At 45.8% G+C, this 14,716-nt stretch overlaps 1 protein-coding gene across 2 annotated transcripts in view; it reads left to right on the top strand.

Moving 5' to 3' along the window:
- Positions 1-14,716, top strand: part of SLC12A9 (solute carrier family 12 member 9) — a 46,781-nt gene that overhangs the window by 25,238 nt on the left and 6,827 nt on the right. For both annotated transcript variants that reach the window (XM_088458441.1, XM_088458443.1), the window contains exons 6-11: positions 6,240-6,347; positions 7,583-7,694; positions 7,927-8,084; positions 9,936-10,018; positions 10,168-10,292; positions 10,377-10,569. In XM_088458441.1, the coding sequence (XP_088314567.1) occupies positions 6,240-6,347; positions 7,583-7,694; positions 7,927-8,084; positions 9,936-10,018; positions 10,168-10,292; positions 10,377-10,569 (779 nt within the window). The remainder of the gene's footprint in view (positions 1-6,239; positions 6,348-7,582; positions 7,695-7,926; positions 8,085-9,935; positions 10,019-10,167; positions 10,293-10,376; positions 10,570-14,716) is intronic.

The raw sequence follows: 14,716 nt of genomic DNA, 5'->3' as shown, positions 1-14,716 counted from the left end.
CTTTACTATAACTCACTCTTCCTCTCTCTCTTCTTTACTGTAACTCACTCTTCCTCTCTCTCTCTCCTTTACTGTATCTCTCTTCCTCTCTCTCTCTCCTTTACTGTAACTCACTCTTCCTCTCTCTCTCTTTACTGTAACTCACTCTTCGTCTATCTCTCTACTTTACTGTAACTCACTCTTCCTCTCTCTCCTTTACTGTAACTCACTCTTCCTCTCTCTCTCTTTTACTGTAACTCACTCTTCCTCTCTCTCCTTTAATGTATCTATTTTCCTCTTTCCTTTACACTTCCTCTCTCTCTCCTTTATTGTTACTCACTCTTCCGCTTTCTCTCTCCTTTACTGTATCTCACTCTTCCTCTCTCTCTCTCCTTTACTGTATCTCTCTTCCTCTCTCTCTCTCTCTCCTTTACTGTAACTCACTCTTCCTCTCTCTCTCTTTACTGTAACTCACTCTTCGTCTATCTCTCTCCTTTACTGTATCTCCCTCTTCCTCTCTCTCCTTTACTGTAACTCACTCTTCCTCTCTCTCCTTTACTGTAACTCACTCTTCCTCTCTCTCTCTTTTACTGTAACTCACTCTTCCTCTCTCTCCTTTAATGTATCTATTTTCCTCTTTCCTTTACACTTCCTCTCTCTCTCCTTTATTGTTACTCACTCTTCCGCTTTCTCTCTCCTTTACTGTATCTCACTCTTCCTCTCTCTCTCTCCTTTACTGTATCTCTCTTCCTCTCTCTCTCTCTCCTTTACTGTAACTCACTCTTCCTCTCTCTCTTTACTGTAACTCACTCTTCGTCTATCTCTCTCCTTTACTGTATCTCCCTCTTCCTCTCTCTCCTTTACTGTATCTCACTCTTCCTCTCTCTCCTTTACTGTAACTCACTCTTCCTCTCACTCTTCCTCTCTTCCTCTCTCTCTCCTTTACTGTAACTCACTCTTCCTCCCTCTCTCTCTCTCTCTCTCTCTCTCTCTCCTTTACTGTAACTCTCTCTCTCTCTCTCTCTCTCTCTCTCTCTCTCCATTACTGTAACTCACTCTTCCTCCCTCTCTCTCTCTCTCTCTCTCTCTCTCTCTCTCTCTCTCTCTCTCCTTTACTGTAACTCACTCTTCCTCTCTCTCTCTCTCTCGCTCTCTCTCCTTTACTGTAACTCACTCTTCCTCTCTCTCTCTCCTTTACTGTAACTCACTCTTCCTCTCTCTCTCTCTCTCTCTCTCTCTCTCTCTCTCCTTTAGTGTAACTCACTCTTCCTCTCTCTCTCTCCTTTACTGTAACTCACTCTTCCTCTCTCTCTCTCTCCTTTACTGTAACTCACTCTTCCTCTCTCTCTCTCTTTTACTGTAACTCACTCTTTCTCTCTCTCTCTCTCTCTCTCTCTCTCTCTCTCACTCTCCTTTACTGTAACTCACTCTTCCTCCCCCTCTCTCTCTCTCTCTCTCTCTCTCTCCTTTACTGTAACTCACTCTTCCTCTCTCTCTCTCTCTCCTTTACTGTAACTCACTCTTCCTCTCTCTCCTTTACTATAACCCACTCTTCCCCTCTCTCTCTTCTTTACTGTAACTCACTCTTCATCTATCTCTCTCCTTTACTGTATCTCCCTCTTCCTCTCTCTCCTTTACTGTAACTCACTCTTCCTCTCTCTCTCTTCTTTACTGTAACTCACTCTTCCTCTCTCTCTCTCTTCTTTACTGTAACTCACTCTTTGTCTATCTCTCTCCTTTACTGTATCTCCCTCTTCCTCTCTCTCCTTTACTGTAACTCACTCGTCCTCTCTCTCCTTTACTGTAACTCACTCTTCCTCCCTCTCTCTCTCTCTCTCTCTCTCTCTCTCTTTTACTGTAACTCACTCTTCCTCCCTCTCTCTCCTTTACTGTAACTCACTCTTTCTCCCTCTCTCCTTTACTGTAACTCACTCTTCCTCTCTCTCTCTCCTTTACTGTAACTCACTCTTACTCTCTCTCTCCTTTACTGTAACTCACTCTTACTCTCTCTCTCCTTTACTGTAACTCACTCTTACTCTCTCTCTCCTTTACTGTAACTCACTCTTACTCTCTCTCTCTTCTTTACTGTAACTCACTCTTCCTCTCTCTCTTCTTTACTGTAACTCACTCTTCCTCTCTCTCTCTCTCTCTCTCTCTCTCTTCTTTACTGTAACTCACTCTTCCTCTTTCTCTCTCCTTTACTGTATCTCCCTCTTCCTCTCTCTCCTTTACTGTATCTCCCTCTTCCTCTCTCTCCTTTACTGTAACTCACTCTTCCTCTCTCTCCTTTACTGTAACTCACTCTTCTGCCCTCTCTCTCCTTTACTGTAACTCACTCTTCCGCCCTCTCTCTCTCTCTCTCTCTCTCTCTCTCTCTTTCTTTTACTGTTACTCACTCTTCCTCCCTCTCTCTCCTTTACTGTAACTCACTCTTCCTCCCTCTCTCTCCTTTACTGTAACTCACTCTTTCTCCCTCTCTCTCCTTTACTGTAACTCACTCTTACTCTCTCTCTCCTTTACTGTAACTCACTCTTACTCTCTCTCTCCTTTACTGTAACTCACTCTTACTCTCTCTCTCCTTTACTGTAACTCACTCTTACTCTCTCTCTCTTCTTTACTGTAACTCACTCTTCCACTCTCTCTCTCTTCTTTACTGTAACTCACTCTTCCTCTCTCTCTCTCTCTCTCTTCTTTACTGTAACTCACTCTTCCTCTTTCTCTCTCCTTTACTGTAACTCACTCTTCCTCTCTCTCCTTTACTGTAACTCACTCTTCCTCTCTCCTTTACTGTAACTCACTCTTCCTCTCTCTCCTTTACTGTAACTCACTCTTCTGCCCTCTCTCTCCTTTACTGTAACTCACTCTTCCGCCCTCTCTCTCTCTCTCTCTCTCTCTTTCTTTTACTGTAACTCACTCTTTCTCCCTCTCTCTCCTTTACTGTAACTCACTCTTTCTCCCTCTCTCTCCTTTACTGTAACTCACTCTTCCTCTCTCTCTCCTTTACTGTAACTCACTCTTACTCTCTCTCCTTTACTGTAACTCACTCTTACTCTCTCTCTCCTTTACTGTAACTCACTCTCTCTCTCTCTCTCCTTTACTGTAACTCACTCTTCCTCTCACTCTCCTTTACTATAACTCACTCTTCCTCTCTCTCTTCTTTACTGTAACTCACTCTTCCTCTCTCTCTCTCCTTTACTGTATCTCTCTTCCTCTCTCTCTCTCCTTTACTGTAACTCACTCTTCCTCTCTCTCTCTTTACTGTAACTCACTCTTCGTCTATCTCTCTACTTTACTGTAACTCACTCTTCCTCTCTCTCCTTTACTGTAACTCACTCTTCCTCTCTCTCTCTTTTACTGTAACTCACTCTTCCTCTCTCTCCTTTAATGTATCTATTTTCCTCTTTCCTTTACACTTCCTCTCTCTCTCCTTTATTGTTACTCACTCTTCCGCTTTCTCTCTCCTTTACTGTATCTCACTCTTCCTCTCTCTCTCTCCTTTACTGTATCTCTCTTCCTCTCTCTCTCTCTCTCCTTTACTGTAACTCACTCTTCCTCTCTCTCTCTTTACTGTAACTCACTCTTCGTCTATCTCTCTCCTTTACTGTATCTCCCTCTTCCTCTCTCTCCTTTACTGTAACTCACTCTTCCTCTCTCTCCTTTACTGTAACTCACTCTTCCTCTCTCTCTCTTTTACTGTAACTCACTCTTCCTCTCTCTCCTTTAATGTATCTATTTTCCTCTTTCCTTTACACTTCCTCTCTCTCTCCTTTATTGTTACTCACTCTTCCGCTTTCTCTCTCCTTTACTGTATCTCACTCTTCCTCTCTCTCTCTCCTTTACTGTATCTCTCTTCCTCTCTCTCTCTCTCCTTTACTGTAACTCACTCTTCCTCTCTCTCTTTACTGTAACTCACTCTTCGTCTATCTCTCTCCTTTACTGTATCTCCCTCTTCCTCTCTCTCCTTTACTGTATCTCACTCTTCCTCTCTCTCCTTTACTGTAACTCACTCTTCCTCTCACTCTTCCTCTCTTCCTCTCTCTCTCCTTTACTGTAACTCACTCTTCCTCCCTCTCTCTCTCTCTCTCTCTCTCTCTCTCTCCTTTACTGTAACTCTCTCTCTCTCTCTCTCTCTCTCTCTCTCTCTCTCTCTCTCCATTACTGTAACTCACTCTTCCTCCCTCTCTCTCTCTCTCTCTCTCTCTCTCTCTCCTTTACTGTAACTCACTCTTCCTCTCTCTCTCTCTCTCGCTCTCTCTCCTTTACTGTAACTCACTCTTCCTCTCTCTCTCTCCTTTACTGTAACTCACTCTTCCTCTCTCTCTCTCTCTCTCTCTCTCTCTCTCTCCTTTAGTGTAACTCACTCTTCCTCTCTCTCTCTCCTTTACTGTAACTCACTCTTCCTCTCTCTCTCTCTCCTTTACTGTAACTCACTCTTCCTCTCTCTCCTTTACTATAACCCACTCTTCCCCTCTCTCTCTTCTTTACTGTAACTCACTCTTCATCTATCTCTCTCCTTTACTGTATCTCCCTCTTCCTCTCTCTCCTTTACTGTAACTCACTCTTCCTCTCTCTCTCTTCTTTACTGTAACTCACTCTTCCTCTCTCTCTCTCTTCTTTACTGTAACTCACTCTTTGTCTATCTCTCTCCTTTACTGTATCTCCCTCTTCCTCTCTCTCCTTTACTGTAACTCACTCGTCCTCTCTCTCCTTTACTGTAACTCACTCTTCCTCCCTCTCTCTCTCTCTCTCTCTCTCTCTCTTTTACTGTAACTCACTCTTCCTCCCTCTCTCTCCTTTACTGTAACTCACTCTTTCTCCCTCTCTCCTTTACTGTAACTCACTCTTCCTCTCTCTCTCTCCTTTACTGTAACTCACTCTTACTCTCTCTCTCCTTTACTGTAACTCACTCTTACTCTCTCTCTCCTTTACTGTAACTCACTCTTACTCTCTCTCTCCTTTACTGTAACTCACTCTTACTCTCTCTCTCTTCTTTACTGTAACTCACTCTTCCTCTCTCTCTTCTTTACTGTAACTCACTCTTCCTCTCTCTCTCTCTCTCTCTTCTTTACTGTAACTCACTCTTCCTCTTTCTCTCTCCTTTACTGTATCTCCCTCTTCCTCTCTCTCCTTTACTGTATCTCCCTCTTCCTCTCTCTCCTTTACTGTAACTCACTCTTCCTCTCTCTCCTTTACTGTAACTCACTCTTCTGCCCTCTCTCTCCTTTACTGTAACTCACTCTTCCGCCCTCTCTCTCTCTCTCTCTCTCTCTCTTTCTTTTACTGTTACTCACTCTTCCTCCCTCTCTCTCCTTTACTGTAACTCACTCTTCCTCCCTCTCTCTCCTTTACTGTAACTCACTCTTTCTCCCTCTCTCTCCTTTACTGTAACTCACTCTTACTCTCTCTCTCCTTTACTGTAACTCACTCTTCCTCTCTCTCTCTCCTTTACTGTAACTCACTCTTACTCTCTCTCTCCTTTACTGTAACTCACTCTTACTCTCTCTCTCCTTTACTGTAACTCACTCTTACTCTCTCTCTCCTTTACTGTAACTCACTCTTACTCTCTCTCTCTTCTTTACTGTAACTCACTCTTCCACTCTCTCTCTCTTCTTTACTGTAACTCACTCTTCCTCTCTCTCTCTCTCTCTCTTCTTTACTGTAACTCACTCTTCCTCTTTCTCTCTCCTTTACTGTAACTCACTCTTCCTCTCTCTCCTTTACTGTAACTCACTCTTCCTCTCTCTCCTTTACTGTAACTCACTCTTCTGCCCTCTCTCTCCTTTACTGTAACTCACTCTTCCGCCCTCTCTCTCTCTCTCTCTTTCTTTTACTGTAACTCACTCTTTCTCCCTCTCTCTCCTTTACTGTAACTCACTCTTTCTCCCTCTCTCTCCTTTACTGTAACTCACTCTTCCTCTCTCTCTCCTTTACTGTAACTCACTCTTACTCTCTCTCCTTTACTGTAACTCACTCTTACTCTCTCTCTCCTTTACTGTAACTCACTCTCTCTCTCTCTCTCTCTCTCCTTTACTGTAACTCACTCTTCCTCTCTCTCTCTCCTTTACTGTAACTCACTCTTCCTCTTTCTCTCTCCTTTACTGTATCTCACTCTTCCTCTTTCTCTCTCCTTTACTGTATCTCTTCCTCTTTCTCCTTTTACTGTCTTTTCCTCTATTTCTCTCCTTGTACTGTATTTCACTCTCCCTCTCTCTCTTGCTCTTTCATTTACTGTATGTCACTCTTCCTCCCATTCCCTATAGCTGATTACTCCCTGGACTACACCACCGGGAACCTCATGAATTTCGCCACGGTATTTGCTGTCATGTTTAATGGCTGCACCGGCATCATGGCAGGATGTAATATGTCCGGTAAGGAATAAGTCCCCTGTTTTCTACCCAGCATCCTTTGCACGTGCACTTTGGATAAACACTGGCTGTAGTGTAGATATAATGGGATAATTCCCCCCCCCTTATAATGATTTAGTCACTGAGAGGTTCTCAAAGCATAAATAGCTGCAAATCTAATGAAACACCAAAATGACAGCCTAATATTATACATTATTCATTATATAATGTATAATATGTTCTCATAACACACAATTATTCCTAATACTGAAGTGATGATAGAAATAAGGTGATTTCAATATTAAAAATGCATTTATAATGCCCTGATCTCCGCTACCTATCAGCTCCATCCTATATTACATGTACATGTATGTACTGTGGGCCTGATTCAGCAAGGAACGCACGGATTGGGACGCACGCAATCGGCCTCTGCAAGAATATGCTATGCATATGCACGGCAATCGCAGCAGAATAAGCAGACGCCCAGCACCACATAATACACCCACTTCCCATTACTTACATCCTCTATACCTGGGCAAGACAGCGGAGACATCGGTAACATCGAGAACCATCGGACCCATACGCACAATAGTGGCTGGCCTGACCCTCCCGCAGACGTAGCGAGACTTCCTGTGTGGAACTAGACCTCAGGCTGCGTCCGTCACCGCAAGGGCTTAGTTATGAACGCCCCTGAAACGCCGTCCAGATGCACTGGCACGCCTGCATTTGCCCGACCACTCCCCCATCACCACCCACAAACGGCAATTCCTGTCAATCGCTGTGCTCTGGGTCTGCGTAGCCTCTGCAAAAGCAGTTCCCAAGGCAATAGCTAGTACGCGCACTGCGTCTTATACGCATGCGCAAATTGTAAACATCGGCCGAGTGCGTGCAAATGCAGCATTGCGTTCCTTGCTGAATCAGGCCCTGTGTCAAATAAAATCAACACAAAATGGCTGCCTTGGAGTGACTCGCAGAGTAGCTCTGGGATGATATCCTGACTCACTGCACAAAATGGCTGCCTTGGAGTGACTCGCCCCTACTTCATGATATCCTGACTCACTGCACAAAATGGCTGTTCAGCCAGTGAACCATAAGCATTGGCGTATTATTACGGTATACGACGTATACGATTGTCAGCCCCAGCTAAATAAAAAGATCCAGAATGTGCGAGGGTCGGATTTAATGGATTTTCTTGAGACTGTTCCTATATTTCTCCCTCAGGCTCAGTCTCCCGGTTATTGTCTGTTTCTTATCCCTAGGTGAATTGAAGCAGCCGAGCCGCGCCATTCCCATCGGCACCATCATCGCGGTGATCATCACGTTCTTTGTCTATCTGATACTCTTCATACTGACGGCGTTTACCTGTGACAGGTAGGAATCGGACTGAAATACCTCAACATTGTCCTCTACACGCCATTTTCTTCTGTCGCTATTTCGTTCCGTTATGTCCGCCTCCTGCTAATGAGTGAAACGTGATACAAACTGTTATTCTCTGTCTCTAAATCAGCTAAGATTGGTAAAGTAGGAAATTATCCTGTCTGAAGGGAACAGGCGACTCTAAAGGTCCCGGAATGTTCTGAATTTTCCTTGTGTCTCTTGTCAGGACGCTGCTAAAAGAGGATTACGGATTCTTCCAGCCGATTAACATTTGGCCGCCGTTTGTCCTGATTGGGGTGTACGCCACGTCCCTGTCTGCCTCCATGAGCACTCTCATTGGAGCGTCTCGCATCCTGCACGCTCTCGCCAAAGATGACCTATTCGGTGAGAAGGAGAACAGTGGCACCTAGTGGCTATAGCAGTTACTGCACAATATTTGAATTTCAACTTTTCTCGCAGTGTCTGGAGGGATCGTGCTGAATTGATCTGAGAGGTTACTTTATAATTGTTTAGATTGCACTCACAAAAGAAAACCATATGTACATGGCTCTCTATATATACATGTGTACACATATACACCTATACATATATATAGGACTGCGCCAAGGTGGTGAATATATGCATCAAAACATTTTTTAAGTGAGTGTAAATGTATGGGTTGACAACTTTAATATAACAAGGCTTCTCTCAATAAAAGAATAATACATTTAATATCAGCATAATAAACCTATAAAAACACACAAAAAACCCCCCATACAATCCAATTGTTTAAATATATGCAATAAGATAAAAATGATTGCTGGTACCACTTGTGGCTCAGTGTGTATAAGTGGAATGATATTATTAGTCCAAAAAAACCTTTGATCCTTAAAAGTGTTGAGTCTCTCATAATAAAAGATATAAAGGTATCTCAAAGTTTCCAATCTGCTCATCGGGCGAGGTAGCCAAACAGTATTGTTCTCTTACCTGTAAGTATACTTGTAAATCGGCAGAGTCTGTTGTATGTTGGGCTGAGACGGCATTTGTGTACTCCGCACTGGGTAACCCGAGCTGGCGTTATACCCCATGCTCCGTGCGTCCTCTGGCAATGTGGAAAACCCTGGGCTGCGATGTAGGTAGCGGCCGCTACAGAATAGGTGTCACCTTGATTACCGGGTACACTGATCCAGGTACACTGAGCTCTGCACGAGTAACGGGTATCCTTGTAATTAGGCAGATCGGTGGCACAGATCGGTAACTGAGCAGGACTTGGACTCACACAAGTGGTTAGAGAGCCCCTATATCGACATGTTTCACTCCAAACCTGGAGCTTTTTCAAGACAGGCTAATTATTTAGATTGCAGCAACGTAATCCTAAGACCAAGACACCCGTCAGCCTCCCCACTCACTAACATAATAAGAGCTTTAGCTGCTAGTGACGCTGGGTAGGGTATAAGGCAGAGTTAGAGCTGGGGGCTACAAGTGAAGGTGTGCATGGTCCCATGCGGCCCTCAGGCCAACTCCTGCCTATCCCAGGTTTCGTCTGCCCTCAGTCTTTCCATGACGGCTTTGATGCAACAGCGTAACAGACAAACAATGGCTTGTGCTGCTGATATGGGATCTAAGGAGATAAAGTACTAGCCAATCAGCTCCTAACTGCCATGTCACAGACTGTGTTTGAAAATTGACACTTAGGAGCTGATTGGTTGGTACTTTATCTCCATCCAAGGCTTAGTAAATAGACCCCATAGTTACCTATGTGCTTACTATTGCTATGGAATCTGCATTCATAACCCAGAGTGAGAAGCCAGCAGCCTGCACAGAGCATTTGTTACCTAGTAGACTGCAAATACCCCAGAGTCATCTGAATTAGATCCTTGTGTTCCTAAACAGCTGTTTACTGATGTCCGTTGTCAGCGGTGTAATGGTATAGTTGGCGCACTATCCAGATACACCTCAGTATAATCACGTCAGTTGATAAGGTCATACTATACAGCGCAATATCTGAGCGGTGTTTAATTGCTGATCGCCAGGGGTGTCTTTAATTGTGCAATAGCTGAAGGATGGTCATTATACACCGCTATTATTGTCAGTGAAAAGGCACAAATATAGAAGTAATTTTCCATGTACCCTAATCTAGTTGATCTCTAACTGTTGTCCTCTGTTATCATGTGCTAAGCGTGTGTATGTGTTCTATGGCATGACCTCTGATTAGAGACACATGCCTTCCCTCTAACCACTTTGTCTCTTTTCCAGGAATTCTTCTGGCTCCCGCAAAGCTGGTGTCCAAGGGAGGGAACCCCTGGGGGGCAGTGCTGTACACCTGGGCTCTGGTGCAGGTTAGATAGATCTATGGGGTACCTGATCCCCAGCCTCACCCCCGTCCTGCTACCTAATGACACTGTTTGTCCCTCACATGCGCTCACGGTGGTTGGGGTAAGTTGTTGCAGGACAAAATGTATTCAGTTGTTGCTCTCTCTCCTCTCAGCTGGTTCTGTTGGCAGGAAAGCTGAACACCATAGCTGGGATAGTCACCGTGTTCTACCTCATGGCATACGCGGCAATAGACCTAGCATGCCTAGCGCTCGAGTGGGCATCGGCGCCAAACTTCCGGTGAGATTACTGAGACTGTAGCTTCTAGTTTTGTTTTCTTCATGTTCAAGTTTGATATTTGTTTTTGTTTTGTCCCTGGTGTAGTCCCACATTCCGCCTCTTCTCCTGGCATTCCTGCCTGCTGGGCATCTTGAGCTGCCTGGTGATGATGTTTCTCATTAACCCTGCCTATGCGTCCGGAAGCATCGTCCTGCTCCTACTACTGCTGGGATCCATTCACTTCAGGAGTGGCAGCAGCAGCTGGGGCTACATCAGCCAGGCCCTAATCTTCCACCAGGTGAGAATGACCTAGTTATAGTGCTGAGGTGGAGACAGGAGGGCACCACACACCATGAGGAATGATAGTGCTGAGGTGCAGGAATGAGGCAGGAGAGCACCCCACACCATGAGGAATGATAGTGGTGGGGTGGAGGAATGAGGCAGGAGGGGGCCCAACACCATGAGGAATGATAGTGCTGAGGTGGAGGAATGAGGCAGGAGGGGACCCCACACCATGAGGAATGATAGTGCTGAGATGGAGAAATGAGGCTGAAGGTCGCTCACACCATGAGGAATGATAGTGCTGAGGTGGAGGAATGAGGCAGGAGGGCAACCCACACCATGAGGAATGATAGTGCTGAGGTGGAGGAATGAGGCAGGAGGGTGCCCCACACCATGAGGAATCTATCTGCCAATTACTCCTACCAGCTAATACCCTCTGAGCCATCCCTTACATTCCCCACATTTGAGGTTCATGCTATACGCCTCTTCCAACCAGTAAACCTCAGAGTAGCTGTCATTTACCGTCCCCCTGGCTCTCCCTCCAAATTCCTTGATAACTTCGCTTCCTGGCTCCCTCACTTTCTCTCCTCAGATCTTCCCTCCATTATCCTAGGTGATTTTAATATTCCTATTGACATTCCCACAGAATCCTATGCCGCTAAACACCATACCCTCACCTCTTCCTTTGGTCTCGCCCAATGGACCTCATCACCCTCAGATGTGAGTGGGCACTCACTTGACCTGGTCTTTACTCACCGTTGTGATATTTCTGATTACTCCAATTCCCCATTCCCCTTCTCTGACCATCACCTTCTCTCTTTTAACCTAACCCTCTCTCCTTCCCCTCCTTTACTTCTTAAGGCTACCATTACTAAGCGTAACATTGAGGCTATTGACACTGTTACTTTTTCCTCTCTGCTGGACTCTTTTCTCTTCCCTATCATTTCTCTCTCCTGTCCTGAACAAGCCACTTCCTTGTACAATGCCTCCCTTATTTCGGCTCTTGACTCTGTTGCTCCAGCAATAACTACTCACCCTTGCAGATCCACACCACAACCCTGGCATTCCAAATGCACCACACCAGATACCTGCAGAAGTGTTCAAGAATTGCTGAGCGCCAGTGGAGGAAATCGCATTCTATGGCTGACTTCCACCATTTCAAATATATTCTCTCATCCTTCTGTGATGCCCTGTCCCTCTCCAAACAATCATATTTCAAGAACCTCATCTCATCCTAGTCCTCAAACCCCTGGCATTTCTTTGCCACTTTCAACTCCCTCCTCTGCCCTTCTCCTCCTCGTCTCCCCTCCTCGCTCTCTGCCCTTGACTTAACCACCTACTTTACATTTCGAATGTACTCCATACGTGAGGACATAATATCCCATCAGACCCTCAGCACTCCTCCCCCTCCTTTTACTGACCACCCCTCCCCTTCTGTCTCACCAACTCTGACATCCTTCTCCCCTGTTTCTGGAGAGGAAGTCATGGCCCTCATCTGGTCCTCCCCTTCTTCCACCTCCACCCTTGACCCTATCCCTTCCCTTCTCCTCTGTTACACGTCTCCCTATGCCTGTTCCCATCTTGCCCACCTCCTCAATCTCTCCCTATCATCTGACACTGTCCCTTCTGCATTCAAACATGCCCTTGTCTCCCCCATTCTTAAAAAACCTACCCTAGATCCTAACATACTTTCCAACTAACGACCCATCTCTCTTCTCCCTTTTGCTTCCAAACTCATTGAGGGTATTGTTTACAACCACCTTACCACCTTCCTTTCCTCCCACTCCCTCCTTGACTCATTTCAATCTGGCTTCTGTTCTCTCCACTCCACTGAAACTGCCCTCACGAAAGTCAGCAATGACCTCCTTGCTGCCAAATCCAAGGGCCAGTACTCTGCTCATTCTCCTTGACCTCTCTGCTGCATTTGACACTGTAGACCACCCTATCCTCCTGCAATTCCTTCACACTATTGTTCCATGGCATTGCCCTCTTCTGGCTGTCCTCCTACCTGTCTGATCGTTCCTTCTCTGTCTCCTCTCAGGACTCCTCTTCCCCCTCACTTCTACTAACAGTAGGAGTTCCCCAAGGTTCTGTTCTTGGACCTCTCCTTTTCTCCCTCTATACTTCCTCTCTAGGGGAACTCATTAACTCTTTTGACCTCCAATATCATCTCTATGCAGATGATACTCAAATTTACCTTTCCACCCCTGACCTCTCCCCCTTGCTTCTTACCCGTATCTCAGGCTGTCTCTCTGCTATCTCTTCATGGAGATCCCAGCCCTTTCTTAAACTTAACCTGTCTAAGACTGAGCTGATCATCTTCCCACCCTCTTCCATTACCTCACTTCCCACAATTTCTTTATCTATTGATGGCACAACTATATCCTCTAGCCCCAAAGTGCGCTGTCTTGGAGTTATCATAGACTCCTCCCTCTCCTTTAAACTACACATTCAGCACCTCTCGCAGTCCTGCCGCTTACACCTAAAAAATATTCCAGGATTAGACTCTTCCTCACCCAGGATGCCACTAAAACCCTCATCCACTCACTGGTCATCTCCAGATTGGACTACTGTAACCTCCTCCTAGTTGGCCTCCCAGTCTCTCACCTCTCTCCACTACAATCAGTCCTCAGTGCTGCTGCCCACCTCATCTTCCTCTCCAGACGTTCTACATCTGCTTCCCCTCTCCTACAAGCCCTACACTGGCTCCCCTTCCCCTTCAGATGCTAATTCAAGGTTCTTACACTCTCCTACAAAGCACTCACCCATTCCTCTCCCATTTACATCTCTGACCTCATCTCCCTTCACACTCCCATCCACCCCCGTTGCTCAACAAATGCCTCTCCTGCCAACTGATTACTTCCTCCCACTCCCGCATCCAAGATTTTGCCCGTGCTGCTCCCTACCTTTGGAACTCTCTCCCTCTCCCTATCAGACTCTCCACCTCTCTACAAATCTTCAAACAGGCTCTCAAGACCCACTACTTCATCAAGGCCTTCCAGCACTCATCCTAACCCACCTCATGCTCTTTCCTCCCTATCTTCCCCTTCTGTGTCACACCTGTCTGTCTGCCCCTCCCCTTTAGAATGTAAGCTCTCATGAGCAGGGACCTCTTCCCTCATGTGCTTCTTTTTACATTTTCTTTTACTCTCTACTCACCATAAGGGCATCTAACACGTGACTGCCAACTCCCGGCAGCTTATTGTGAGTGCTTTAATCACTATTGCAGCAATGTATATAATGTCCTTCACGGTACTGTAAGTTACTAGTTGTTGTTTTTTTTTGTCCACTTCTTAGTTCTATGTACTATGTAAGGCACTGCAGAACACTTGTGGTGCCATATAAATAAAGGATAATAATACTACTAGTGCTGAGGTAGAGGAATGAGGCAGGAGGAGGCCCACACCATGAGGAATGATAGTGCTAAGGTGGAAGAATGAGGCAGGAGGGCACAGCACACCATGAGGAATGATAGTGCTGAGGTGGAGGAATGAGGCAGGAGGGCACCTCACACCATGAGGAATGATAGTGCTGAGGTGGAGGAATGAAGCAGAAGGGCATCCCACACCATGAGGAATGATAGTTCTGAGGTGGGGGAATGAGGCAGAAGGGCACACCACACCATGAGGAATGGTAGTGCTGAGGTAGAGGAATGAGGCAGGAGGGCACCCCACACCATGAGGAATGAGTGCTGAGGTGGAGGAATGAGGCAGGAGAGCACCTCACACCATGAGGAATGATAGTGCTGAGGTGGAGGAATGAGGCAGGAGAGCACCTCACACCATGATGAATGATAGTGCTAAGGTGGAGGAATGAGGCAGAAGGGCATCCCACACCATGAGGAATGATAGTGCTGAGGTGGAGGAATGAGGCAGAAGGGCATCCCACACCATGAGGAATGATAGTGCTGAGGTGGAGGAATGAGGCAGGAGGGCATCCCACACCATGAGGAATGATAGTGTGAGGTGGAGGAATGAGGTAGGAGGGTGCCCCACACCGTGAGAAATGATAGTGCTGAGATGGAGAAATTAGGTAGGAGGGCATCCACACCTTGATGAATGATAGTAGAAAGGTGGAAGAATAAGGTAAAAGGAGGAGACTACTAAAATATTGATGTGGGAGAAGGTTAGGGGATAAATCTGGATGCAGGAAACCTCAAGAAG

This window comes from Taudactylus pleione, unplaced genomic scaffold (assembly GCF_031769625.1).
Source record: "Taudactylus pleione unplaced genomic scaffold, aTauple2 ptg000833l, whole genome shotgun sequence".
NCBI classification, from domain to species: domain Eukaryota; kingdom Metazoa; phylum Chordata; class Amphibia; order Anura; family Myobatrachidae; genus Taudactylus; species Taudactylus pleione.
This window is presented reverse-complemented; position numbering and strand designations above follow the sequence as displayed.